The 26,943-nt window shown below is 43.0% G+C and overlaps 1 protein-coding gene across 2 annotated transcripts in view; it reads right to left on the minus strand.

Annotated features, from left to right (window-relative positions):
- The window catches only part of arid1ab (AT-rich interactive domain 1Ab), a 55,189-nt gene that overhangs the window by 16,922 nt on the left and 11,324 nt on the right, over positions 1-26,943 (minus strand). For both annotated transcript variants that reach the window (XM_084379185.1, XM_084379184.1), the window contains exons 2-4: positions 15,618-15,839; positions 12,395-13,201; positions 11,107-11,223 (exon numbers count right to left, since the gene is read on the minus strand). In XM_084379185.1, the coding sequence (XP_084235311.1) occupies positions 11,107-11,223; positions 12,395-13,201; positions 15,618-15,839 (1,146 nt within the window). The remainder of the gene's footprint in view (positions 1-11,106; positions 11,224-12,394; positions 13,202-15,617; positions 15,840-26,943) is intronic.

Raw genomic sequence — 26,943 nt, forward strand, 5'->3', positions numbered from 1 at the left:
CACACAAACACACACACAAACACACAAGCTCCTACCTACTCCCACTCTGCAGTCATTGATTTTTCCCGGCTCAATACTGCACAGCACCAGCCTGTTCTGCTGACTGCACAAGCCGGACAGCGAGAGGAGAGGAGAGGAAGGAGGAGGAGGAGGAGGTGGTGGTGGTGGAGGAGGAGGGGGAGGGGGAGGTCGCTGATACTGATGCTGCTGTGGCTCTGCTATTCAACACGCTCATTATTAGAAGGCAAATGATGAAGAGGACGTGGATGAGGCATGAGGAGGAGTTGAGGGACGGCGGGGCGGCTAAGTTTGAGTGTGGGGGTTTGTGAGCTCTGACGAAGGTTACAGCAGTATTATCCATGACAATAATAACAGCTGATTACATGAAAATCATCAATTACATGCTAGTTTTCTGTATGCAGAAAAGGGGGATATATGTGAGCTGTGTTGTGGAGAGAAGCACAGAGCTGCAGCTCTTTCTGTGGAGCTTCAAGCTCCTCTCTATGGCAGCCATTTTGTGTTTTTCCCAGCACTGCCTAACATGGAACTTCAGAGCTGAGAACTGCACAACAGTGTTCACAATGTTTGCAGCAAAAAAACACAGATTTATAACAAAAGAGGTGATGAAAATGCACTAAAAAATCCTAGAAAATAATAAGAAAATTTATTTTAATGCGATAATTGTTCTTGAATGTGGAAAATGGCAGAAAGTCTTTACTGCTCCCATTATTCCCATATTCTCCACTGCTCCTCTGAGTGTGCTGTCTCTGAGTCATCTGCTCTGCTCTCCTCTCTGCCGTCCTAATGTATTCCATTTGCAGATTACTTCACTGAATCAATCAAGCCCGACCAGAGCCATTAGTCTGCCAAGCCAGCCGATTTCTTCTTCTTCTTCTTTTTCCTTTTTTTGTAGGTTATGAGAAACAGAAAGTAGGTAGCGTAGCAGCCCTGAGCTAATGAAACATATCTGAATTGTGTGACCCTGGCCACTAGTGTGTAACCAGATCTGGTGGTGGTGGTAGAGGAGGTGGGGGCAGAGTTCATCCCTCAGTCACACACTCTCCCTGACCCACTCTTCTCTGTCATTCTCAGACCTCAGGCTTTCACCAACCGCCTAGTTGGCAGGCTTCCTCGTTCTCAGGCCTCCAGATGCTAAACACAATATACAGGGAGAACAAAAAAAAAAGAAAAGAAGAGAAAATCTCACTCACTCCAGACTTGCGCGCACACACACTCACACATCCTCTGTGGTGAGGCGATAGCTGAGGAAGAGAGAGTAGGAAGGAGGGGGAGAGATAGAGGAGTGGTAGAGGGAAAAAAATGGCTGCATCTCGAGGGCTGCCATGGTTACTGTGATCCACGTGGTTGACACATTAGAGCCGACACAGTCCCTCCCCCTGTTGCTGCCATCCCTCTCTCTCTCTCGGCGGCCTCCCTGTGTGCCTGGCAGGGTCACGGTGCAGTCAGCTACTACAAAAGAAGCAGCCCGTCATTGTTACAGGAAACGCAGACGCACCAAAGCCGTGTTCCTCCCCCCCTCCACCACCGCCACCGCTTTAATTACACACTCAGCCTCCAGGCCTTTCACGCTGAGGAGGCCTGGGAGACACGCACATACACATAGAGTGGACAAACACTAAACAGCAGAACCTTGAACTTCTTCGCTGTCTCTCCTGAGTCCCTGATGTTTATGTTTATATGCCGGCGACCTCGTCAGTGAGAACACTCCAGCGCTGCGCATTTAGCACTCATTCAGGGGCAAAGTGGGCTTTTGATATCCGAACAGGGTCATGGGAAAAGTCATCTATTCCCTTTTAAGCTTAAGATCAAGTGAACATTTCTGAGCATATTTTCTAAAGGAGTTTCTCTTCTCTTTCTCCCAGCTCAGCCCCAGAACGTGCCGACTCGTCTGAGCCCAGAAGCAGATTATCTTCAGACCACAATCACAGCGCTTCTATCTGCGCACACAGATGACAGATAGACTGCAGGCGCTCAGACTAAATAAAATGTAGCCTGTCTCGGCTATTAAACCACCTGTGACGACTCCGTGCTGCAGTAGCATGAGATCACAGCAGGAAATGTTCAGGTGTTGAACAAGACGACGGACAGGTGGGTGTTGCTGATGCCTCAGCCACCTGCCCAGAGGGTCCCACCTGCATCTAAGAGTTGTGCCGAGCTATGAGGAGCTTCTGGAAGTCCATGGAAGGCTTGGAGAGAGGCAGCTCCAGCCCCAGCTCCAGGTTTGCAGGGCTGAGCTCAACCATAAGGGGGCACTCCCATCCCACTATGAGGGAAGAACTGGAGAAAGGAGGAGAAGCAAGGCCCCTGCCTCATACAGCAGCAGCAGCCATTACAGGGTTTCACATACAGCACAGGCTGATGAGAAACTCTCTATACACTGTTGGAGCAACCTATAGATGCACCAGGCAACTCTTAGAAAATCCACACGATGATATAGACGAGAGCTGTTGAGCGGGTTGTTCAAAGACAAACCCGTGGATGAATTTAACATGTATAAGTTCTGTTATTTCATTTCTCTTACATGTAGGCAAACAACAAACATGGATAACGAACACGATGCTCGGAGCCTGGGAGCACCCTGCTGGGGTTAGATATCTCGTCTGGAGTATCAGTGCCACAGACACATTGTCTACTACCTCCAGCTCCCCAGAGATCACCATTACACTTTATCACCAGCAGCCACGTGGGAAGGATAATAACACGGACAGAAAAAGTACGAGATGAAAGAGTGAAGCAGCACAATTCAGAAAAAAAGTCTTGTACCGCTAAGGCGTAAAAAATACAGTTCATTTGACACTGATCAATACTGCTTTAACATTCCTGTGTGATACAGGCTTGCAGTAAGAAAAAAAAGAAAATAAAGGCCAACTATGAATCTTAATCAATGAGTAGGGAGTTCTTTTTTAAACGCTCCACATTTGCCTAATTGAGCTTCTCTGTGGGGGTAACAAAAAAGGGGGTGTGCAAGGCACACAAACACTGCAGCAGCCTGTGTGTAGCTAACACAGAGTAGATGAAGGGAGGTGGTGGAGGGGAGGAGGGCGATGGGGAGGAGGGGGGTCTGATTGCTGTGAATAATGGGGAGATGGTGTGTGCGTGGGGGGCCTTTTGTAGAGATCACAATAGTAGCAGGGAGTCCCAGGGCAGCGCACAGATGCCCAAGTGAGACAGGCAGCTGCCCAGCCCGAGGTGAGGGGTGCCGGGATACGGAGGGCGAGGGGGCTGGAGGGGCCTCAGGGTGAGCTGGTTGGGGGGGGGAAGGCTCCAGACCCCTACAGCCAGTCTGCCTGCTCTCCAGAGCACCAACGCCCCTCCCCTCCTACTGTCACACTCACACATAGCATGTCTAGGGGGCGCTACCAAAGCAACCAGCGGTGAATTAACTGAGGGAGAGGGGGGGGGAAATAATACAGAGGTTATTTCATAGAGAGAGAGAGAGAGAGAGAGAGATAATTTCATTGTGAGGCTGGTTTCATCCATCCAGGCTCAGCAGCTTGTTCCAGCGAGAGCAGGAGCGAGCCGAGCACAGACAGTGCTGCAGTCAGCCACAGTCTTTGTGCTGCAAAACTAGCTCAGCCCAGCAGAAATGGAGGCAGAGGGGAGGGGCATGGGAGAGTGTGTGTGTGAGAGTGTGAGAGTGTGTGAGTGAGCGGAGAGAGCAAAAAGGGAGAGGGAGAGTGCTCTGCTAGTGTGTGTGTGTGTGTGTGTGTGTGTGTGTGTGTGTGCGTGTGTGCGCGCGCGCAAGCTCACAAGAGCAAAACAGAGCTCGGGGTTTTAGCAAGCAGGCTGAGAAACAATTCAGTGAGGCAAATGCAAAACAACACACTTTGTCAGCAGATTGAATTTTCTCAAGTACATTAATTAAAAATCACATAGAGGAAAGAAAGGGGTGAGACGGAGAGGGAGCAGGGGAGAGAAACAGACGAGCTCGGAGGAGGGAGGGAGGGCGGGTGAGAGCAGTGCGAGTGAGAGGCACCCTGGAATCTGAATAAGACATGTCCGCACAGGAAGCAAGGGCCCCAGAATAGCAACAGGAAACTGGCCCCGGACTCTGAATACTGTCAGCGTCAGAGCCTCGCAAAACAAGGCTGCGCTGCACAGCGTTATGAAAGCTGATTTACTGAGAGAAGAGAGAGAACGAGGAAGGGGAGAGGAGGAGGAGGGGGGGAGGAGGGCGCAGGCGAGGGAAAGAGAAAACGAGAATTTAGATAGAAAGAGGAACGGCAGAGTGAGAAATATATATATATATATATATATACAAAAACAGAAAGAAAGGGAGAAATGCAGCAAAAACAGAGTGTAATAGTGTAAGGCAGGGAGGGGGGTTGGGCTGGGTAGGAGAGGAGAGGAGAGGAAAAAAGTGGGCCGGCCTTGTCAGGCTGATTGCTCCAGAGCTATGTCGCAAAAACAAGCTTAGCTGCAGGAGGAGAGCAGAGCTGGGCTGGGCTGAGCGGGGAAGGAAGATTGCAGGAGGGGGACTCAGAGTTGATCAAGACTGGAAGATCCCTCAGTTCCAGATCAGGAGGCTCGGCACATAACATTAAAGGTCATTAAGGAGGGGGATGTGGAGGGGGGGGGGGTTGATGTGGGTGGTCCTTGAGCTTTGCAAATGCAGTGCATAAGACTGAATTCATTCAAGGGTGGGGTCGTAATAGGCATTGATGTAGTGATCAATTTAAAGGTGGGAAAACTAGGACCTCCAGTTGAGATAGAAAGACCTCCACTGAATAAAAAAAAAAAATAATAATGTCAAGTCATGTATGGGTTTCATCACTTAAAAAAATACTCCTTATCTACCATATATAATACTTAAGTTGTGAATTTCAAGTAGGACTGAATAATGACACTAAGTCCACCGCTGTTAATAGGCAAATATACACCCCTGACACACGTTAGACAATGTAAACCCTCATGGCCCCTTCTTCAAGATAAAACCACTCCACTCCACATGAATGCTCTTATTTGGAAAGGCAAGAGCAACAGGAAGATGAAGGAAAGAAAAAACAAACTCAAGCGCGGGTGTGTGACCAACATGTGACCTTCCTCTCAAGTCTGGAGCACATTCAGACACATCAGAAAAGAGGAGCATCACGACCGGTGGGCGGTCCTGAGTGGGATTAGTCCCACAGTGGAGAAAGGGTGTACAAAAGACATGGGAGAGGACAAGGAGATTTACAACAAAAAAAAAAAAAAAAAAGGAGGGAGCAAGGTGGGAGGGAGGGACGTTGGTGGTGGTCTGGTAGTTATTCTCATTCCCATGGGTTGACTTAGAGAGGAAGTGTCACTTCCAGGGAAAGTTACAGCACAGCTCTGGCCTGCTTCACTTCTGCTGGAGACTTGATCTAGAGCAGGTGGGCTTTTGTATTAGCAAGGACCTTTCATAACATGAAGGATGCTAGAAATGCTTTCCTAAATAAAGACACTGGAGCCTATTCTTGCACAGAATATTTCTTCAAAACATGACTCAGAATGTCGGCACCAAAAACCTGAGGAGTTTGGAATGTGAGCAGCTATTGTGGTCAACAAAGGAGGACTTTGGTGATTTAAAGTTTGTGACTTGTGATGGATGGATTACTAAAAAATGGTTAAGATTAAAGCAGCATATGCTGAGATATCACGACTGTTAGCCCTTAGCATGAGTAAAGCTCTACCAACACAGGATAGTACATTTCCCATAATGCAACTGAATAGAGAGGTGAAGTCCCTCCCCTTCCAGTGGACCATCACGGGACATTATTTCAGAAACAATATCGACAGTAGTTAATGATGAATGACAGTAATTTTTTTATCCTGTTTGATTACAAATATATTTGTCAATTTAAAAGATACATTTTCAAGTTTTATGGAGTTGCAATTTTTCATCAAATTGTTGTAAAAGTCTGTGAAAATACCGAATTAGAAAGACTAAACTCCCAACAATTGCTTAAAGGATGTCGTTTTAACACTCACTGCAAACCTTGTACATTAGCTAGCTCACAAAACTGTATCATTTTCCTTTTACATAGCTGCATCTGTCAATATGGCCAGACTTGTTGTGATTTTTACCTTTTTTCGTACTTTCTGTGCCAAGGTGACGGCCATGTTGGTGTTGGTGATATATATTTTTGAGACGATGTAATTCAATTATATTTTACCATCTTTACAACAAACTGCAACTTTCATGATTTGAAAAATGATCTTTTAAATTGAAAAACATCAGCACAATTTAAACAGGAAAAAAAAAAATGTTTGACTCTTGCCATTGACTATTACACATATTTTTTCTGAAATAAGGTTCCGTCAGGGAAACCAGCAGTGGAGGGCCTTAGCCTCTCCATTAGACCTTCCCTGCTTCCTAAGTGCCCACATCTTTCAAGCTCCACACCTCCAGTTTCATCACAGACTTTATGCTGAAAATCTCAATCTCAAACTGAGATTGCCCTAATGACATCACAATGATGACATGATTAGTGCTGTTTTTTTTCTTTTTTAAAATGTTGAAAGCGACGTGCTGACCAACAGAAGACACAATACAACAGTTTTTATAAGCTGTGCAATACTGCTTGTGAAGAGTATAATCGTTCATGTGTTAAATTCATTGAGTGCCCCTGTAATCAGCCAATATGGCGTTTCATTATAGACAATGTGACACATTTGATAAAGAAAAACAGAAAAAACTGCTCCTCTTGCCTCCTCTGAGCTCTTAATTCATTTAGGAAATTACTTTATTGTTATCAGGTCACAGGAACATTTTAAATTTCCACTTGTATTGCTCGTTATTCTGTACTCACTGTGAGTTGTTTTTAGATTCACATCAGCTACACTGTAAAAGTGCAGTGTAGTGCAGTGTTCGCTGAAGACACCAGTTCCAGGGAACCGACAGCGTGGTAAATACTCAACAGTTAAACTGTGCTAGTGTGTCCTGGAGCCAGGAACCAGCTCGACCTGCTCAGCTAGTTCCACTATGACTGCCTGTTTTCCCCCTCCCTCTTCCTCCACCTCTTATCCACAACCCTTTTCTCTAACTGACTGTTGCTTTCCTACCTGCGCCTTCCAGCAGGCGCTGAGCCTCCTGTACTCCTTTATTCCCACCTCAACGGCGGCCTAACAGACGCTGGGTTTTTAGCACCTGGCTCAAACAGACCCATCTGTGCTCTGGATGAGGTGATGTCTGGCTGGCTCTGTGAGAAAGCTACTAAAGTAGCTAAATGGCGCTTACACCTCAGCCGCTGTCGGATTGGGATTCAAACACGTTCTGAGGCAGATTAAAACGAATGCGTCTGTACAAATCACTGCAGGTTCTTACAAAATAAACACCTTTCTCGACCAAATTAAACCTGTTGATCTGTAATCTGTAGCTAACATATTTTAATAAGAAGAAAATACTTCTTTGTTTAACATGATACAAATTAGTTCAAGATTAGACAACTCCAACCTTTCTTTGTAAACATATGAGTAGTGATCACCTAATCTCAATCAACCACAGGAACAACTGCATCTACTGTGTGTGGTGATGCACCAATGAATGGTAATTAAAAAATAAGTAATAAATAAAGTATGATACCTGATGTACAACATAATAAAGTTGTTTTTTGTGATGCACTTTTTACTTAAAGAGAAAAGGAGTTTTCTGGTGAGCGAAATGCAGAAATGCTTCCATATTAACAAATGTAACATTCCACATTGATCTCCAAGACACACCTGCGTGACTGCAAATTTAGGTGCTACGCCTTATGTTTCGTTGCTCTCAGGGTCTATTTTTCTGACCATTTGGTGAAGTGATGTGAAGTTTTCTATCAAAACCTGAGGGTTTTCTGGATTCACTATGGGCTGGGTTTTGTTAGAAAACAACTGGTTCATATGGCAAATTGTCTGTCCATGTTAAAACCATTCCAAACAGCCACTTTGGAAGGCAGAGTGAAAGGCCAGCCAGCATTTGAGCTTTAAAAAAAGCTACAGAAATGATTAGACATGTCCTCTCCAACTACAGGGTTACAAATGAGTTGAGCAGCTGGGTTTCTGAACCTCTCTGACAGTCCAACAAGCAGTTATGATGGAGAATACTGGCACCTTACAGCCACAGTGGGCAGGAACATTTTAATAAATTAATTAAATTAGCTATTTTTGTCTATTAAATTTCTGTCACGTATTTATTTAGAAACTGTGATGCTTATATGAGATGCCTCAGTAGTGCTGCTGTCTTGTTACTTTAAATCGTTTTGTTACTTTGGGGTAAGCATGTGGCCGAGAATTCGATGCCAACTTTTTATGCCCGACAGTCAAATTTCAGTTGGTACCACAAAGGTACTGTGCTGCGACACTGAGACCTACTGCTAATTCAGACTACATCGACAGGGTTAGGCTTACTGAAGCTTTCATAGCGATGGATCCTCTTCAAAATGATTTCAACAAACAGAATTTCAGGAAATCAGAAACATTTTGTGCAAGTCTGGTTTTCAAAATAACTTCATCTCCAGGTACAACAGATACCCTGGTGTATATCTACTCATAACACCTGTAGGAGTCTATTCAGCTGTTTTGACACAGGCTGTCAGGGTTACACTCTCATGCTCTAATCTGCACAGTGTCATGTGCACTCCACAGGGGTGCAGAGGAGGCAGACGAAGAGAAAGGGGATCAGTTCATTTCTAACTTAGCTGGATTAAAGTCTCACACAGCCAATCACAAAGCACCGATAGGGAATCCCCGAGAAGTCGGAGAGAAATAAATAAAAATAGCCCTGGCCTGGCCTGCCCGGCCAATGGCTGAGCCCGCAGAGAGATGTATAAATAAATAAGAGAAATAAATAAAAGAGGAGGGAAACACATCCTGAGGGCATCCCCTACTGGCATAGACAGCACTGCCTCTCATCCCTCCCTCCCTCCCTCCCTCTCAGCATCTCCCTCTCCAACCAATCACTCACACTATTTGAAGTTATTTGCTTGCACTCCCTCAATCCACCCCCCATCCCCCTCCCCTCGCCGCCGACTCCGCTCTCTCACTTTCATTCTCTCTCATTAATGATCTCATTTCTCACTCTCCTTCCCTGAGGCCCAGAATGAGGTTAGCTCCGCAGTCTGACCTATAAACACTGCCATGGAAACTGCAACGTGTTACAGCGAGACACCTCCTTAACGGGGAAGATGGGGGGGGAGACGTGGGGAGGGAAGGGGGTTCTCTCACCTTTATCTTAGCCAGAGGGCTATCAGGCGCCAGATTTGCTTCACTTTCAACAATCCTTTTCCTGGCAGAAATGTTTTTATGCCCTCTCAGAATTTTGTGTCTTACAACCTACACTGCTCGAACACGCTTTACTCACTCTTGGCACCTGCTTGTTGTTGTGTGCTTTGTGAATGTTGAAGTCAGAAACAGCAGAAAAGGGATCTAAATTCAAAGGATGGCAGTAGGAATGCAGATTTTAACTCGTTACCCCTGCCTCTGATATTTAAAAGCTCAGTTAAGCCCCAGATTTCTCATTACTGTCAATAATATTCAGATATTGGGTAAAAAAATAAATAAATGTATATATGCCGAATAGGGAAAACAGTTCGTGTTGGCTAAAGTTGGAACTTTACAGACTTCAGTATCTGAATGTCAGGAATTTAGCAGACATGTCAACAGAAAGCAGTAAACAAACCTGGGAATCCACCAGCGTCAGCAGTCCAAAGTACTGAATATTGACCTAGTCCAGTAAAGCATGCAATACCCAAAATAGTTATAGCTCTGAAAAAGCATAAAATGTCCATCACATTGCTCTGAAAAGATGGGTGCAGCTCAATTTGAGAGTTTGCTAGTCAATCGATTGTACAGTGGGCCCAAAAGTCTGATATTCATCCCACATTTCTGTGTATTTTCCTTATTCAGTGAGAGCAGTGCTGTTGTCACACTAAAAAAAACTAAGGTCCAGACTGTGCCTAAAACTCTGGTTAACTCTATTTGCTGTAGGGTGATAATTGCTGAATTATACAGTAAAATAAAGCCAGGTGCCAGGTGATGTTGGTTGTGCGACAGTTTGGGAAATTAACTGCAAAATTTGCTCTTTTTTATAAGCTTTAAATCCAGCTATGTTTAATAGTTTGGGATATCGAAAAGGGTGGACAGCAGGTGCCAACTGTTCAGGTTGGAGGGAAGAAATCGACTCACAGTAAACATTTAACCAGTGATATTGAAAGTGGCTGGTAGGTTTCAGACAACCAAAAATGATTTACTATTGAGTGGCTGGTAATTTTTCAGCATTTGGCTGTTAGTGGCTGGTTAATGTTCTCATTTTAAAAAGATATTTCCCCCATCATTCTCATAAAGGGCGAAAATTAAAATACGTTCCAAATTTATGACGTAAAAATGTTTGTGTACAGTTTTGCTACCAGTTATACAGTTATTTATCACAACCATGTAGCTTAAGTGCCAGATATGTTTCACTTTGCTTTTCAGTAGAGAAACATCCTAAAAATGTCTTCCTTTATCAATATTCAATTGAGAATCAGTTTGGAATCAAGGATAGATTCTGAATGCAATAGTAACATCATGAATCAGAATAAAATCGTGGGAATCCCAGACGCTCCCACCCCTATTAACTATGTACTTAGTGGTTCTTCACTGTAGTTGAATTCGGACTGGCATGGGGGGGGAGTTACTAATGATTAAGTTTGCATAAGCAGTTAAAACCCAAATCCATGGGCAGTTTTCCTCCATACATGGCAAAATCGACTATTTTAATGAACCTAGGGGCAGCTCAAGAAATCAGGTATAAAATGTATGTATTCTACTCAAACAGCAATACTGTACCATCAGTGTGTAGTGGAAGGGCAGAGAAGCTGGCTGTAATGATACTTGCCGTTGGATGATTTTCAAGGGTACTTCTATCACATGCTGGGTATCAAAATTTTGACAAATGAATGGGTCTAGGAATTCAGAATCTAAGAAGTGCCTTATTCAGTTTAGTTTTTTATCAAAAAGCTACTTGCAGTGCAACATTACTAGTTACTAGTCTTTTCTGGCCACAGCTGCAGGAGAGCACTGGACTGACTTTGGTCATCAAATTAAAAACTACACAGAAATATCTTTCTTTTTCAAGTCAGTTGTTATATGAAAAGATGGAGGACTCACCGGCAGACTAGATGGCCGGCCTTGCATGCTGTCTTCCTGACTGCTCTTGTTGGAAGCCATGGGCTGGTTGGAAGGAGGAGCGCTGGACTGCGAGCTGAAGGAATCCTGGGAAAGTTCCTGAAGAAGAAGATCATACTAAAGATTCCACACATGCAGTAAAATATCCCAAAATCAAGCTTCTTGTTACTGCTTATCAACTCTTTGTAATGTACAGCAATTCATCCGCTGACACACCGATACAAATAACAGATCTCCACTGGGCAGTGCTGTGCCAGGAGCAACTGTGATTTGAATACTTACTGTACAACATGTCTGTGTCACCACATGACACGGAAAAGTCATCGCTTACTGCACAGCTCTTTGCCATCCTTAATTTATCCAAGCAGTGTTTTTACCAACAACCTAAATTGAACAGCAGAGCTTTGCTCCTGTGTAATGTCGGAGCTGTTGTGTTGTGTGTTATAAATCCTCCTGTCCTTACTATTCATTGAACAGTCAAGAGCCTCTTTCATTAAGTAAATAATTAAACTTTAATTAAGCAACAAGTTAGCCCTTGATGGCTTACATCAAAGGTTCATTCAAACCCTCCGACAGCTACTGTTAAAGTCTTACACATATTCACACCATTTTTGCAGCAGGTATGTTAAGGAAAACTAAGGACATATCACTCTATTAATTTTAACTGTCTGTTACACAACTACAACTGCAACAGTTAATCATTTTATTGATTACCCGATTGAAAGAAAATGAATTGCAAATTATTCTGATAAGTGATTCATTGTCTTCAGTCATTTTTCAAGCAAAAATGTCAAACATTTGCCGGTCCCAGCTTCTTAAACTTAAGGATTTGCTGCATTTCCTCGTCATTTATGTTAGTAAATGAGGAGTCTTTGGGTTTTGGACTGTTGGTTGGACAAAAGACAGCAATTGGAAGACATAACTTTCGTCTCTGAAATATTGCAATAAGTATTTTTCACTTTTTTTTTTGGACATTTTATAGACTAAATGATTAATCGATAATGAAAATTATCTTTAGTTGCAGCCATATACATAACAAAGTTAAATACGGCCAAAAGTCATGAAACAAGGACAGGAAGGTGTTTACTGTGAAGGAGCTGTGGACAGTTTGTAAGGGAGGCATGGACTGTATCTATACAGCACACATAAAGAGCATGTGTCAGCTCAGCAATCTCCTGCTGCAAACAGTAATGGAAACACAAACAGGCCCGACACGGCACATCACGGTATAACTAAAGTGTGTTAACAGAGTTCTGTGTAGTGTTATTACCTGTGGAGGAGGTGGGAACCTCTGATATGGTGACTGCTGTTGCTGCTGCTGTGGTGGCTGCTGCAAGGGGGGTGTCTGGGAGTAAGGTGATGGTTGACCCTGCTGGCCATGACCCGGAGGTTGCTGGGCTTGAGGAGGTGGACCTCCTGGTTGTTGTTGTTGTTGTTGTTGTTGCTGCTGCTGCTGCTGCTGCTGCTGCTGTTGTTGTTGTTGTTGTTGTTGTTGCTGTTGTTGTGGGGGCCCTTGCTGCTGCTGTGGTTGCTGCTGCTGAGGGGTTTGCTGCTGTGGTGGCTGCCCTGATCCTGTAGGTTGTGGGTAGCCTGGCTGGCCCTGAGGGCCCTGCTGACTTTGAGGACCTGGTCCCTGCTGCTGCTGCTGCTGAGGCTGCTGCTGCTGGGGAGGGACGTAGGGTGGCTGTCCTGGCTGAGACTGTGGGGGCTGGTTATACGGAGGCTGACCTGGAGTAGGGCCATGGGGACCTTGGGATTGTTGGTAGGGCGGTCCTGACTGCCCGTGTTGGCCAGGAGGCTGTGAAGGGTGGCCCTGCTGGGGGTAGGGGGTTCCAGGGGTGCCCTGGGGTTGGCCCGCGTATGGAGGCTGCTGCTGCTGCTGCTGCTGCTGCTGTTGCTGCGGCTGCTGTTGCTGCGGCTGCTGTTGCTGTGGCTGCGGCTGCTGCTGCTGCTGCTGCTGCGGCTGCTGTTGCTGTTGCGGCTGCTGGCCAGGGTGAGGAGGGGGGGCATGCTGACCGTAGTAACTCTGGCTCTGCTGGCTGTAGCCACCTGGCCCCTGTTGTCCATAGGCTGACATCTAGACAGGAACACAACGATTGGTTAGGTCAACAATAGTTCAGCTTTAAAAGGGGAAGAACTCTCAGATATGTCAGTAAATAGAATTGAGCAAATCTGAACTATTTGTGAACATAAACAGCTTTATTCAGTTGAACTTAATTTTTTACACAGGTTTGCTATCCAGAGCCTCTCTGTGGAATATAAATCACCACCCGAATAGTGCCGGTGCACTGACAGAATCCTTTCTAAAGCTGTAGAAATATATAAAAATAACCAAATATCCACAGTCACCTCTTTGATTTTTTTTTTTTTTACCATTCATTCTCAGCAGAGTAATCAGAGCATCTCTTCATCTTTCCCACAGATTAAAAGGGAAAGACAACTGTTCTCTGTGTCTGTGAGAGAGAGGAGCGTGTTCCTTGCAATAAACTGATCAGCCAAAGCACATAAGAAAAACCATCTAAGTGCTCAGCCGTGTATCGCTTTAAATTACAGCCGTGAAAATAAAAATTGAGTTTTGACTTCATCTCCTTGAACTTCAATATGAGGCTTTTTCATATTCTAGCCGATCCTGCGTGCAGAGAGCCTTTCAATACAGCGTTTTCGTTTCATTACCCTCAAGGAGCATGGAAGGAGAAAACCCTGACCTTGTGAGGAAGCACAGTAATAAAAACGAGAGGAGAAGAATACAGGCCACGTATTGTTTTGGGAGGCTTCTCAGCTACTTGAGAATTCAAAGAAAATAAGAGATAGTAAAGAATTGCCACATTTAAAACAACATGAAGTGGCTATATTGTATCTGTCTGACAAAGGGAGGGAAGCCGTTTTCTTCTCTGCAGGGCACTTATCGAGTCCACGGTCAGCCACCAGGCAGGACTGTATGAGATAATCACACCACACAATGGGCACAAGACCACAGACAGCGGACGTGGAAGAAAAGGCTTCACTCTACGGGATTTCCCTGCATGCATTTCTCTGTTAAGACGGACTGCCTGAGTGAGAGAGTTCAAGAAGTGTCTTACTCCTCGCTATGTGTAAGTAGCTATGACAAACTGGATGTTTGCTGTTTTCAATTGGACGACGCTGTCAGAAAACGCTGCCCACTGTGCCCATACACACAACTTGAATTTTCCTCAACTTTTGCTTTCGAGCATGAAAATAAACCAGACAGTGAAAAAATTATGGATTGCTCTCCTTGAGTCTGTTCCTCTCAGAGCTTTTTTCTTTGGTTCAGTTTTGGACTAGAATTTGGTTTCTTTGAGCTTTCCAATAACTTTTGTTGGTCAGATCATCTATGGACATCATCAATTACAGCTGCAATGATGAACCGATCGAATAAAATTTGGATAATCAACTAATTGATTCAGGAAAAGTTGTTGTTGGAAAGTAACAAAATAGATTTTTCAAAAGTAATCCATACATAAAATACAAAAAAAATATGAAGTAGTCTAAAGGATTTTTTGTGGGACTATTTCTTGGCCAGGAGAAACACCTTTGTAAAGAGTCAGGTTAGCCGTTTGCCCCTGCTTCCAGTCTTAACGTATTGCTATACTAAGGCCGTTAGTGTTTAAGTACAGCAACATAAAGTTTCACCACTTTAAAGTATCAACCCTACCTAGGGTTGGTTTATCTAGTAAGTCACAGACCAAATAAACGCTTGACTACCTCTGCTAACAGGAATGTAAAAAACTTATTAACTTGTGGTCCAGACATCAAACCACGGTTTGCACAATGGCTAAGTACCACAAATACTCAAAATGGCACTGTTATATGTTCACTTCTAAGATAGGAGGCATTTCTTTTTAAATCATTTATTGGTTTTATCCGGGTTTGACGATTCACTAACAGATATGTGGTGTGTTCTCAGCTAAGCCAGCAGCGCCACAGGTTGTGGTCGTGGTTTGGAGCTTTTTTTAAAAAAAAAACAGCGCCACCCTCTCTGACGTTTACTGTGTATTTATGCGCTGCCCTCCCAACCCAAACAGTAGCCTTTTCTCTGAGTTCACATCCACGAGACAGTGACTTAATGTTTGGTGATTTCAACACTCATGTTGATGATTGTTCAGATAGGTTTGACTTTGACTTTTAACCCTGGTCTACATGTCTCTGGACCCAGACATAGCCCTAGTCACATGCTGCATTTTGAAGATTCCCACATCTCTCATTGTAAATGCATTGTCCTAAATACAGATATGGAAATACCAGTTTTTGTTCTTCTTATATCGGCAGTCAATGTTTTTTTAAAAGGAAACCTACAAGTTGAAAGAAACCTACAAGAACTTCTGATCACCACACTGATCCAGGTGGTGCAAAGACTGGAGAAGTTCAACTCAATTAGAAATTCCTTCAATCATAAATCATATTTGGCCTTTCAAATCCAACTGTAACTTCAGAGAGACGTGCAAAGTTACAATGAAGAGTCAATAACAACTGACCTGCTGTCCGTACTGCATGCTGCCCATAGTGCCTGGTGTTCGGCTCTGCATCCCCATAGGATACCTCTGAGGGCCTGGAGGTCCATAGCCCTGCCCTGGGTAAGAGCCTCCCTGCTGGGGTCCAGGCCCTGTGGGAGGCCCTTGCTGCTGCTGAGAGTAGGGGTTGGGTCCTCCATATGGCTGGCTACGCATCTTCCCTACCTGGTCCATTGGGCTTGGAGGCTGGAGGACGTACAGAGAGAACGTTTCAATTAGCTGACACAGTGGATGGATGGATGGATGGTCTGGCAGTTCTGGCATCAAAACTGTCTGGAAAAGGTTTGACTTCAGAAATAATTGCCTGTCATTCACTCATGGGTTTGGGGTTGATGGTTATGGTGTGTCTACTGTGCAGTCACACACCCTAACAAGCTGTAACAAGCATAATGATGCAACTGATTGTTCAGAATCCAGTGATGTGACAGTTCAAATATAGTCTGAGCTATTTTGGAACCTTTCAGTGGGTTTTCTTGACAAAGCATTACTCAGCAATGAACACAAATGATAACTCCGCCATTGCAATGCATCATCTCATAAACCAGTCACAGTATAATCAAGCAGATATAGAACAAAAAGCAGGAGGGGGAGGGAAAAACAGTAGTGGATTTACTTTCCTACTAGAAAGGGAAAAAATTGGCCATGAATGAATGAATGAGCCCACTATATCCGCCAGGAGCGTTTCCCTGCCCAGGAGATCATTGTGCCAGTGGGTGGATACTGTTACGGCGGAGACGTCGGGGAGGGTTTCTATGAAAATAAGCTTAAGGAAGTGGAAGTGTCTGCGGTGGCTGGAGCTGGGCCCACCCCTCAGCTGGAGCCACGTCAGGACGGAGGCCGGGGTAGCGGCGGTGGTGGAGGGGGCTGACCTTGGCCGGCTTGGACTCGGGGAGATCCACATGGCCCGGGCAGGCAATGTTACTGGGCCAGACGGCCTTTTCTGGCTGGAGATCCAGGGAGGGAAACGGAGGAAGAGAAGGGGGGGCTTGTAATGAGGTAGCCTCGCCTGTCAACAGCTGGAGCCAAGGTCATAAAGTGTCTGATGCTGTGTTTGTGTACATAAGAGATGAGCCTGGTGGAATCCCCCCAAACACAACACTCCTCCAGTGCAACGAAAAATAAATACAATTAAAAAAAAATGGAATTCCACTGAACTATAAATGAGCTGGTCATCCCCTGAATATCTGAAAAACTACATTCACACCAGGGCCTGTGTGAGTATCCGCCTGGTTGGCGCAATCCAGTGCCATCAACTCATCATACCGCTGGCAGCCCCTGTGTGTTCCCATCAAACCCACTGCAGCAGCGTCTGAAAGTACGAGCCACAATGGGGGCTTTGAAGTAGCAACACCTCCTGGCCTGCTGACCTCAGGCAGCAGACACAAAGCTTTCATTGCTTCCCACGGTTATTAATCTGTGTGTGTGTGTTTTTCCTCCCCCAAAAACCTCTTTTCCTTGGTTAAGGGAGACAACCACCGAGGCTATTTATAGCCAGCGAGACGGAGAGGGCAGTCTGCCGAAAATGTAACAGGTCCCAGCTGCACTGCTGTTTGAACCTGGGCCAGGCCTTGCTCTTCCTGGGTTTTAATAAAGCAGCAGGCTTTGGCACTCTATGAATGACAGAGCTGCAATGAGAAAGACGAGGTCAGGTGGGGGGTGCCTCAGCAGGAGACTGGTGTGTGTGTGATAATATATGTATGTGTGTGTGTTGGGGGGGATTCTGTAGGTGTAGGATGGGGGGGGGGAATCAACAGGCTGTCAGGATGGTCAACCAACATTACCCGAGATAACATATTCCACTCCAGGTTTTCCCTCTAGCCTCCCCCAGGCCACACTCTCCTGAGCTCCTCCAGGTTCAGGAGAGTTTGTATGTGTGTTATGTTTTGTGTGTGTGGAGGAAGGGAGGGGAGGAGGAGGGGGGGTGTTACTACGCTCCCCAGGGTCATTACCGACCGCACCGTGGGGGGAAGAGGTAACAGGTCCCGGTAGGCACTCTCCTATGACCTCTAATGCACTTTTAACCCCAGTCTGGTCTGCCAGGACGGACAGCATACCTCCCTCCCCCCCACCTGACGCTATGATGATGCGCAACACACACTGCTCAGACTAAAGATGACAAGTGGAAAATACTGAAGCTGGCACCACCTTCGATCCATTTCAGACAAGTGGATTTGTCCAATTATGGCAAATAATAAAAAATCTTCACATTTCCACTAACAAAGCTGGAGAGAGTTCTTACACAAGATAGAAATATGCTGTAGCTCTTTCCTAATGAGCTGCTTAAGCAGTTAGACAGAGCCTCCTGTGTCACTTGTAAAGTGTGCCACCGAGGCCTGAATCACCTGCTAACGTCCTCCAATCCACAAGAAAAATGACTAGTATGCTAACAAACTACAGAGCAGCAACACTAAAGGTAAAATCTATTTCTCATTTAGACAAAATCTCCCAGCAATGACCAGGGCCATAAAACAATCAACCTTTTTCCTCACCGATTTCGGTCGATATTCCGCTGGCGGTGAGAATATTTCTACACCAGCTTGTGTACCCGCTTTTCCATTAAGAAGCCTGACAGCTCAGGCCCCGGCTCAGCAGGGAGAGAGAGCTGGAAAAGTACAGCTCAACTACAATCAGGGTTTCCAGCTCCCTGAGCCACGTGGAGAATCAGTGCTGACGTCCTCAAAACAAAACATGTGTTGGTCTCTCTTCCTCTCTCATGTTTCATTTAACAGCCACTTTACAGATGGAGATAGTGGTCATTTAACCAGGTGATCAGATAGCAGAGATAAGTGTGCACTCAAGTGCTCACAAGTGTTAGACCAACATGTACCTTACAGAAATCTAAACTGTATTTTTAAATGGAACAGCTGACAATCCTTTGTATAAATATAATAACAGATAATGTGATGTAGCAGTATGAACATATTTTGGCAATTTTCATGCCAAACATTAAAACAAACTGTAATAATTCAGTGTTTCCTGGAGGAAAACACAATGAAAAGCCAATGGGGGGAAAAAAATTAATTAAAATGAAACTATTAAGATCATGATGATGTGACATTCGTTGGCGCTGGTACCGAACAAACATGTTTTCTTACATCTAGAGAATAAGATTAGTAGGCCAGGGCATCTCTGCAGCACTACAGTACTTCATTGTAGCGCTGTTTTGTCACACATTTTACCTTTATTTAAACCCTGCAGCTTCAGCAATTTGGATATTGCAATTGGCCACATTGAGATTTGCCTAACAGTACAAGATATGTTGAATAACTGTATTATATTGGATACCAGTGTCTGAAGCTGCACATTTTATTTAGTTGGTTTAACAGATCCTTTGAGATAACCCCAGTTTAATCAAATTTGGGTCTTCTTTAATATAGTGCTGGAACAATTAGCCAATAGATGGAATATAATCTGAAACTTATTTGATAGTGAATCGTTTGTCAGTTCTAACTTCTCAACTATGAGGATTTGCCTCTTGTCTTGTTTTACATCAATATAACTTTGCAATCTGAAGACGTCACAGTGGGTTCTAGAAAAATCGAGAACTATTTTTCGTGCCAATTATTTTCATGATTAATCAATTAGTCAAAGAATTTCACAAAAAATCGTGAAAAAGTGTCCTCACAATTTCCCCCAAGTGATGCCTTTAAATTACTTCTTTTCTTCAGCTAGTAGTCCTAAAACCAAAGACACTCATTTCACTGTAATAATGACAAAGAAAAGCAGCAAATCCTTACATTTAAGAAACTGGAAGCAGCAAATGTTTGACATTGTTGCTTGAAAAATTACTCAAACAATGAATCAAGTAATTGGTCAGCTCCAAAACTGGTGCTAATACAATTGGTAAATAGTTTCAATGAAGAAGAACTAGAGCTGGCCATTATGGTCTTGAAATAACATTTATTATTACTACTAATATTATTATTTTTAGATAGATACACAATATAGATCTCAGACTTTTTAATTCTGACCAAAAGCACTTCATTAATGGTAGGACTGGGCGTCAAAATCAAATATCATGATGTTTTTAACCTGATATCTCAATACTGACATTGAAAGAATATTCTAATATTCTACAAAATATTAACACAAATAGATTTTTGCTCAATTATCATCAGTAAGGTCTATATAATGACTACATCGTTAAAGGCAAGTATTAGAAAAAGTAGAACTGTGGTAAGTTCAGAAATGACATCACTTTACTGTATTGAGACTTTTAAACTAGGAAAAGACAACGCTTATGCCATTTCATAGTATACAATGTATAGCTCAGCCCCAAGAGGAATAATGCTTAAAGGTATGGGCAGACCTACTTTTTTGCAAGCTTTATCAATGAAACTACAATTTTCAAAGCAGAACTGTAGATAAAAATCTGCAAAACCATGCTGATTCATGCACAACAAATGGCTGTGACTTCTGCCTAAACCATACACAATACTATGCCATGACATTCAGGACTTGTCTTAATGGCTTTCAAGGTATGTGGTCTGCAGTCCAGTATGTACCTGGGGAATCCACGATGTTAAACCTGCTCGAGATGTCTTGTTTTTTTACTCCTCAGCCTCATTCGATCATGTTAACACATCTGTGCGCTGCACGCTGGGAGAGAGCTGTGGCCAGTCTGCTGCTCGGCCCTTCATTGATCTGTTTACCAGCATTTTCCTCCTCGCATTGCTTAAGTTGTTCACATCTGACACACTATTATACATCCTCCAAGATCCCAGAGAGCTTTGGCTGAGGCCTTTGTGAGTGTATGTGTGAGTGTGTGTGTGCTTTAACCACACTACACAGCCTCTACTGCATCTTTGTGTATAGGAGGTCAGTGCCAGCCATAAAAGGCTCTGTTCCTCTTTCTCTTAGTTATAGAATGAGTGGCTCTTTAGAAGCCGACACCAAGGCTGGAGCACTGCTGCTGTTGAGTAAAGACCTTGAGCATCTGAATTTATTTTCCCACGTTTTAGAGGCTGAGTTGAGAATTTCATCATAACCAAACTATGATTAAAACTAGTATTACTTTAAATATTACATGCGCAAGGCTGAGAAAAAATGCCAGAGGGAATGACGTGCGCAGGCACTTAGAATTTGGTCTTATTAAATCGAGTACATATTTCAAGGTAAAATAACATGCGAGCCAAAATGTTACATTAAATATGAAGATTCTGTAGATTTTCCCACATTGATAAAACTAAAATGGTCAAACTTTGTTTTTAAAAAGGATGTTCACTGTTCAGGGTCTGACACTGAAGGTGACTCGTTTCTGATGTGTCCGTGGAGAACATCGTGGTTTGGAGGGTGTGAGGGCAAGATAGACACAGTGGAAAGACGAAAAAGCATGCAACACTACTGAGTAGATACTAAGTTTGCGTCCTGTTACGTTGAAACACAAATAACTACAATACCAGTGTGACACACTGACCTGCCAACTGCCACATGCTGGTAAAGTTTGATCCAATATGTAAAGTTAAGGTTATGGGCTAAAAATCTGCAACACGTCATTTAAGCATCAACGTCCCCACATACATGTGTATGTTGTCTCAGTCCAAAGCATTGTATTACACTTATGTTGGGCCACCATGGTACATTGTGTTTGCCCAACAGTCCCTTTTAATTCAATCAAGCCTCATCCAATATTAAACTCCATAACAATCTATCACTCTAAATTTTAAATCACCCATAACTGCTTCATCATAATTTAAGCTCACCGGATCTGGGATCCACATCAAATTGTTCTCACTCATAGATACCAGCCATCTAAATACACCTGATTTTTTAATCAAGATCCATGCATTATTCTCCAAGACAATAATAAAAATGTTGAAAAACGCTCCATCTTGCCATTTTACAGAAAGTTAGAAAAAATGTCTGGATCTGTGCCTTTCTCTGGAACCACACCAAAAGTTAATGGGGTCTATTCTGGGCCCAGACTCATTCAGCCCTAAACAAGAATACAAGTATATCCAGAATATGAATATTACCTTTTTTTGTACATAACATTTCTGTGACTACAAAAATGACAAGTAGGGAGATTCCCTAACACACACAGATCGCAAGGCGGATGAAAAAGCTTTGCAGCAGCAACCCACTCGTTTGTTTCTGAAACTATCTAAAGGGCTCATTTTCATTCCAAAAGGTCAATGGTATATTTTGATAAATAAGATATACAGTATATTATCATTCAGGTTACACGGTGTTGATTTAAACAAGTATTGAACAAATTGCTTGATTTCTTATTTTGGCCATGCAAAAAAAAGCAAATTATAAACGTAAAATGGTATGAGTTTTCTGTTACAAAACAGATTTTAAAGGCAGATAACTGAAGTCTTATTTAAACCAAGGTTATAACAATTAACTCACTAATCATCATCTATTAAAACTTCTCATCAGGATCAACTCAGGGCTAAACAGCCTTTTACTAAAATGTGCTTTTCACTGAAAGACCAGAATATTGCTGACATGTCTTCACTGCTCCACACAGCTCAAAGATTTAGAGCGACCCTTCCACAAACAGCAGCTATGTCTCAAACATGCACACTGGATGGCAACTCAATTCACAGCACGGCACTGTCTCTTTTTTCTGCTCAGTCATCTAATCAATTTCTGCAGGAATCTCTTCCCCTCCCTTTTTTTTCCCCTCTTCCATAAAATAAATAAATAAATAAGCACAATTAGCACATGGCTAATCTGCATAGAGGAAAGCCAGAGCACTCTTGGCAGAAGAGGTTGCACTGAGTATATTGTGTCATGACTGGGCTGCTGGTGGATATTGCAACTATTCAAAACTGTGTGTTTGTGTGTGCGACATGGGGATGGGGATAGGGATTTGTAAGGGGTTGGGGAGGGTGGGATGGAGGGTGGGGGTGGGGGGTCTGGAGCAGTGCCTGAGAGCAGAGCTGGAGTCTACGGGGCCGAGTGGAGCAGATGGACCGGGGGGGACAGACGATAAACAACTGCTGCTAATTTAATCCGCCACACGGCCACATGGCCTCGGCTCGGCACACACACCATTGTTCTGTGTTAAAGCCCTTCGACACGCAACACAACAGCGCTAACACACGCCGGCTAAGGCCGCCCTCATATGGTAGCACAAACATCCCATGTCAAAAAGAGCAGGGTAACCTACACTTTAACAGCAATGTCAACTTTTAGGCTCAGATTTGTTCCTAAGAGCAAGTCCAGTGAACTTTGCTTACTCCACATTAATGCTGTGATCCACTTTCACAGTGGGAGCGGTCTAATATGACCAGTCTTTAAGCACTGAGCACTTCCACTGCAGAAGTGAAGGGTTAAGTACTTTGCTCCAGGCCAGGCGACAGTGTTCCCTCATCCACTTTCTCCACTGACTATACTTCAGGACTTAAAAGCAGACTGAAGTGTATCTACCTCTACATTCATTTTAAGATTAGAGATAACAAGAACTAGAGCCGTTAACCCTCTACGTCTCTTAACAGTTGAACTGTTTAGAACATCAGAACAGAACACTTTCTTGATTAATTGATCAATTGATTGGACAAACATCAGTGAAATGCTAACCAGAAAAATTTAAATTACCCATCACAATTAATACGAGCCAACAGTGACAATCAAATTTCTTGTTTGTCCATCCAATAGTCTAAAACACCAAAATATTTAATGCACAACACTTTAAAACAAGAAGAGGTTTATCAAATTCACACAACTGACGAGCTTGAACCATAAGACATTTACATTTTTTACTTGAAACTGACTTAAACGATTATTTAGTTATCAAAACACCAATTTTCTTTGGATTGACTTCAACGGTTCCTGATTTTGGTGAAAATGTTCCTGTTTTGGTCGGTATTTTACTTTTAAGGAAAGGTTCTTGTATAGCTGATTGAAATTAACTGAATTTGAATTCAAACTGATCTTTATATCAATGTTTAGGCAACATCTGAGCACTTTACTTTTTTGACAAATGAAAAAACATTGTGATTCCTCAAAATGAAGTATCGTTTTGGTACCAAAACTCAGGTACCATAGTGGCAGCACTAGTCCTGAATTCTTTTAAACGTTAACCATCCCTTACAGGAAGTGTGTGCAAAACTTATTGACTGCCATCCCTGAAAGCTACACTTTAATACTGACCGACTTTAATCTTAACCAAATTCAACTGCAGCGTTACTCTTTAGATACCGATGGCATCAAAATATGACATACACATTTTTACACTGTACAATTCTATTATAAAAATCCCTATTAGTTTAAGAATTCATATAGGGAGCTACACATTGTGTGTGTATTTCCCTTTTTAATAAATACACTGAACACACAGGGCAAACAAACAGCTGGTCAGGTACTCCTCCAGCAGCCGTAAAGCATTAAAACAATCTAGACTACTTGTTAAAATGAACTTTTAAGGAAAGCTGGACTACAGCCAACTGGTGTGCGTAAATAGCTGAGGAAAGTACCTGAGAAGAGAGTAAACAAGAAACCAAGAAACTACAGAAAAAAAAAAAACAACTTAAAAGGCAATGTTCTCAATTAAGCAATTAGTCTGCCTTCCCACTGCATCAACCTGAGAAGTACTAACTTTGAACTGACCGCTGCATGACTCTGGATGAAAGCAAGGAGGACTGGGTTTGGGTTTGGAAGGGGGGGGGGGGGGTGGCGGCAGCCTGCGCCTGCTGGTGCTATCATCCACACCGAGCAGAGGCAGCAGCGCCCCACTCACCCAGGTGTTCATCCAGCTGTTCCGAGGAATTCAAAAGATGTTCAGGGAGGAGAGGAAGAAGGTTACTTGCACGCTTGACACATGACAAAGTCGGCTTTCACATCTCAGAGATGAGCGGGAAAACAAAGCCTTTCTAGGCCTATTTGAGGTTCATAGGAACAACAGAAACAACAACAACAAGATGTAGACGGGAGTTATAAAACAACAATACTCTGCACCTGCATGATTTAAAGGTGGAAAACACTGCTGCAGAAATAGGCCCCTGTATTTCTGAGCAACCAAAAGGTAGATGACACATATATTAGTTATATAAATATATATATATTAGAGGAATTTTGATAAGCTTCATTTTACACTTACTTCAGCAATCAGACCGTCAACTCAGATTGACAAAATTAAAAAAAAAAATCTTAACGGAGGGTCCACGGTATCCTCAAGGTCTACTTGTACTATTTGCTCTCCTGTGATTAAAGTTAAACACAGTTTGTCATTATGTGAGCTATTTCCACGAGAACTAGGCAAATTCCATTAGAAACTCTGGCAGAAAGTTCCACAAACAGCTGGTAAGTGGACCTTGGGTCTGGGCCTAAGAATCAGGGAAATATTTGTATCAAATCTATGTTGAAGATGTTTTTAAAACTATGTGTTATACATGTTGTGAACTCCTTTCAGGAATAACTGAAGCAGAGGTTGCATGTGGAACGTTAGCAAGTGTGCTTTTGAGAAAGAGAGAACGGCTTGACAGTGTGCATGAAGTTAGCTGTAACATAATAGCTGTGAACACGGCAGTGCAGTGTGTTTACAGTTTAGGGTATTTATGGGTGAGTAATACTACAACTCCTCAAGACCCAAGCCAAGTTCCCATGTCTTGCAACTTAAGACTAGTGAATGTTTTTTATGGCTCTGGAATGAGCTTTATTAAGTGTGACGTTAGATTTGAGATAACCCTGGCACCATCATCCAGCAGGGATCAAACTGGAAGTGGAGTTTGGATTTTGAAAGACAAGGATAGGTCTGATGAAAAGAAGCTGTTGGTTGCATTATGGGTAATGTAGGATTTAACATTGTTGCTGTTTGACCCACACCAGGGGCTCAAAGTCAGAACATCTTGGCCTCCACTGCCTCCATTTTGACCATTGTCTCTTTATGGCCATCTTAAGTTGCCGGACTAGCACATAAAATTAAAAGTTAAACTCCTGGAATATATCGTCACCAAGTGATGATGTAAGAATTCAAAAGGTTATGTGATTCATTTAGCAGACATAGATCTGAGCAATCAAATTGAAAGATGTAACAGCCTAGTTCATCTTCAGGTTGCAAAAACATCTTTACTATTGGCTCAGTAACCCATTTCAACCCAAAAATAAAAGAAAGATATGGAAAAATGCATGTTCTATATATTCCTGCATGGATGTGTTGCTGTTACAAGATGAAAGAAATGCCTATAAAATGTATTTTAGACCAGTATACCGGTATGTATTTTAGTTCATCCTTGAGAAGAAAATCAATTGAGTAGTCGTATTGAGTAAATGATGACTGGTAAATAGATAACAGCATAGTTGCTTGGTGTTAACTGGTTCCCAGTACTGTACTAATGGGCCCAGCGTGCTCTGTTAGGTGGATCAGAGCAGCTTGCAGAGACCGTTCAGTTATTGCCTGATAAAAAAAAAGAAAAGAAAACAAAGAGGGCTGCCTGCTGCTGCCTGGCCTGTCAGTGTGATGTTGAGGTCGGAGCTACAAGAGAGTGAACATTCGCCCTGACTGCCGGCTGTCAACCTGTCAGGCCAAACTTATATTTCCAGGTGACAGCGGCTGATTCTCAGGAGCAAAACGAGGTGAGGGGTGTTTGGACTGGGAGCTCAGAGAGGCTGAGCGCAGGGCCAGTGGGTACGGTGCACATTGTGGTGGGAAATGGTTGAGGCCAAACCAGATGTTTATCGTTTAGCAGTGGAGTAATAGTAAACTCCGAGTGATGAATACTGCACCTGCAGACAGTTTTATCTGCTCCACTGTTGGTGAAGAAGGTGATGAATGTTCAAAATCTGGAGAGAAAAAAAAATCACCATTTTGGAAAACCTTTGGAGAGATAGATACGCTTTTAAATTTGTTCCAACTGGAACAAGCAAATGTTTGACATTTTTGCTTAAAAAATGACTAAACCCATGTTTTAATTATTATAACAGTTGGTGATTATTTTGCTTTCAATCAATTCATTGTTGCAGCTGTAATAGCTCAGAGTATTTAAAAATGTCAACAACTGAAAGCTGGGCCTAAATGTTGTAGATTCGTACTTGCATCAACTTATTATAGAATAAGCCTGAACCAGATTCATATAAAACCAGTTTCACCAGTTTTAAAATCATTTTTGGAGGCAAATTTCTGCATGTCTTAGTTTAGACAGCTGTGTTTGTGCGTTATACTGAACTCATGGTGGGTAATATATAGGATTTGATACAGTTATTGTGACATGTATATATTGTGTATGCTATGAAGCTTTAAAAAAAAAGGTTTGATTCAATTTCTCAAAAAGGTATAGAAAAAGTGTTGTTTTGGCATTGGTACCAAACTCAGGTGTCATATAAAAACATCTCAAATGATATC

The sequence above is a fragment of the Pagrus pagrus genome, assembly GCF_965226575.1.
Source record: "Pagrus pagrus genome assembly, chromosome: 17".
Lineage (NCBI taxonomy): Eukaryota > Metazoa > Chordata > Actinopteri > Spariformes > Sparidae > Pagrus > Pagrus pagrus.